Source organism: Rutidosis leptorrhynchoides, chromosome 1, assembly GCF_046630445.1.
Source record: "Rutidosis leptorrhynchoides isolate AG116_Rl617_1_P2 chromosome 1, CSIRO_AGI_Rlap_v1, whole genome shotgun sequence".
Classification (NCBI taxonomy): domain Eukaryota; kingdom Viridiplantae; phylum Streptophyta; class Magnoliopsida; order Asterales; family Asteraceae; genus Rutidosis; species Rutidosis leptorrhynchoides.
In genome coordinates, this window is record NC_092333.1 from 194,976,163 (window position 1) to 194,978,804 (window position 2,642).

Consider the following 2,642-nt stretch of genomic DNA (forward strand, 5'->3'; position numbering starts at 1 on the left):
ATGGACTCCATTATACCAAAGGAAGAACCTACCCCTAGAAGAAGGTCAGCTAAACTTAATAAGAAGGCAGCTGCTATGCAAAAACCACCTCAGACGAATCTAGTTCATATACCCTATCTAGGAAGACTCAAGAACAGTCCAGAGAGACTTGGAACCTTTAAGCTCAATGGAAAATTTTTGGAGACCATGTCCAAAGTCCCAACGAAGTAAATATATACGTAGACTACTCTCTACAAAAAGGAGGATGATAGATTCCAACAAAATTCCACTAAGTGCAGAATGCTCAACATTAGTTAGGAACTCCCTATCAAAGAAACTCGGAGATATTGGTCAATTCACCTTCTCGTGTTCAGTCTACCAATTTGGAACCATTCAAGTTTTAGCTGATTTAGGAGCAAATATCAACATTGTGCCCTACTCTCTTTATAGGAGATTGGAGCTAGGAGACTTGACACCAACCAAAATGATTATCCAACTTGTCAATCACACAATCAGATATCCTAAAGGCATAGTTGAGAATGTTTTGGTGAAAGTTGATAAATTCTTATATCCTACGGACTTCGTAGTTATGGATATTAAGGAAGACCTAAATACACCAATTGTCTTGGAAAAACCATTCATGAATATGGCTAGGACTGCCATTGATGTGTACAACTAAACCTTGATCTTACGATCACATGGGGAGAGCATTACATTCAAAATTGATCGCCTAACTTGTTTTATGAACAGGAAGAGATGTTCTCTATTTCCACTAGACGGATCACTTCGGATGACGAATCTCGGACACCAACTGAAGATCCCAAAATGGAAGAAGAGGATCTTGAAGAAGAAAAAGAGGAAGAAGAAGATCCCGAAGAAGAGATGGAAGTAGAAGAAATAGAAGAGGAAGAAGACATGGAGGAAAAGAAAGAATTGGTAGGAGAAACTGAAATATCCCAAGAAGCTCAGCAACATCATGAACAAATCATTCAACTAGAAATAAAATATCAAAGTAATAGTATGGTTATTCGTTTCCAAACGAAATCAAAGGAACCATCCGATTTATGAGATGTTAAAATTGATCCCGCTAGTAGAGTAGCCTGACCTCAGGATACAGTAGAATCCCATTCGCAAACTGAAGTAGTGGAAATTCCCGACTATTCATATACTACTACGAACGATAGCAACGAGGAGGAAGATCACTATAACAACATTCTTGTTGATACTCCCTCTCTTCCGCGATTATCAATTCAAGAAGAGCCAAACTCTTCTCTAGAAACAATCACAGTTCCCATCATATCAAACCACGCCGATATGATCTCATTCATTAACCATACCGATGAATTTGGGAAGATAATAGAAGCCATCTAAAGTTTAACGATTGAATTCACACCTCGATTAAAAGATCTTATTGAGGCTATCAATGATAGGTCAGATCATGATGAATATAGAAGAAACAAGTGAAAGAATGAGATTCAGATAACAGTGCACATATTTGGTAGAGAGAAATTCGGATAAAGTACAATTCCACAGCTTCTTAAACTGAATACGATGCAATGGCTATGTTTTAGGACTATTTAGGTTTTATATATAGCCCTCCTCTATAGAACCTTATATTTTAGCTTATAAAAAGAAAAAACTTCACTCCTCTCCCCCCTCAGTCCTGCCATTAACACTATCTAACTTTGGGGTCCTAAAAATCTCCCCCTTAGTGTTAAATGTGAATCTACAGTGTAATCCTATACTAAAATCTAAAGGAACTTTGTTCCTCTAATATGAATTATTGATTTGAATCCTCCGAGCCTCTCATACCTTCTCACATTCCTTATTGTGTTGAGACAACTTTTAAGTCTCTTGATAAGCACTTTATCAATTTCAACATCCTTTGATGAGTAGCACTTAATCTCCAAACTCCATCTCAAATATTTGAGAGAATATCCCAACGTTCCGTCAGAATATCTCATGAAATCTGAAAGTCTGATGAATATCTTTGTGTAATTAGAGTTCACAAACATAAATCCATATGAACTATCACTCACTTCCAGTAAGGACATGTAACGTAATCCTTCAACCAGTTGATTTAGAGGTATACTCCCAATATTATTATGCCCAGACTCTAACCCCATCTGAAAGTCATGAACTGACATCCATCTCATCGGATCAAGGATGAACCTATAGACTGCCTTTAAGGCAATTGCATGAAAAGTTGTTGTCGCTTCATCTAGGTGTGTCAATTAGTTGTATATGTAGATGATGTCGTTCATTTTTAGTACGTCAAAATCCACCTCTGAGAATTGATAATCCTCATCATCCATTCTTGTCATGAAGGATATAGGCATTTGTACTCCCTTATTGTTGATCATCAAGATCTTGTTGATGCTTTTGATCTCCTTTGATCTTGAAGATTTTCTCCGTTCTTTAATTTGTGCTACTTTCGAACTTCCAGATAAGCTTTTCCGATACTTAAGTTTCTTATGGAATTTCCAAGCACCGAGTATACACATTGATGGTGTTAGGATTAAATCTGTTTCACCAAAGATCTTATAAGCTTGTTCTTCAAAGAATGGTGAGCGCAGAATCATATATTCTTCATCTTCATCAATATGATAATTAGTCCCTCTGACAAGAGCAACCTCTGAAGTTTGGAAAGGAAGATCAGGATT

At 36.9% G+C, this 2,642-nt stretch overlaps 1 protein-coding gene across 1 annotated transcript; it reads left to right on the forward strand.

The window, feature by feature from the left end:
• LOC139893414 (uncharacterized) lies at window positions 1-658 on the forward strand. The gene is made up of 2 exons (XM_071876581.1): window positions 1-206; window positions 298-658. The coding sequence occupies exons 1-2, from the start codon at window positions 1-3 to the stop codon at window positions 656-658; spliced, it is 567 nt and encodes a 188-aa protein (XP_071732682.1).
• Window positions 659-2,642: the final 1,984 nt, after the last annotated feature.

Bases quoted from the DNA above. Each gene is read 5' to 3' on its own strand.
- LOC139893414 (XM_071876581.1), top strand. From the start codon at position 1: ATGGACTCCATTATACCAAAGGAAGAACCTACCCCTAGAAGAAGGTCA. The intron at 207-297 runs GTAAATATATAC...AACATTAGTTAG, and splicing joins ATGTCCAAAGTCCCAACGAA to GAACTCCCTATCAAAGAAAC.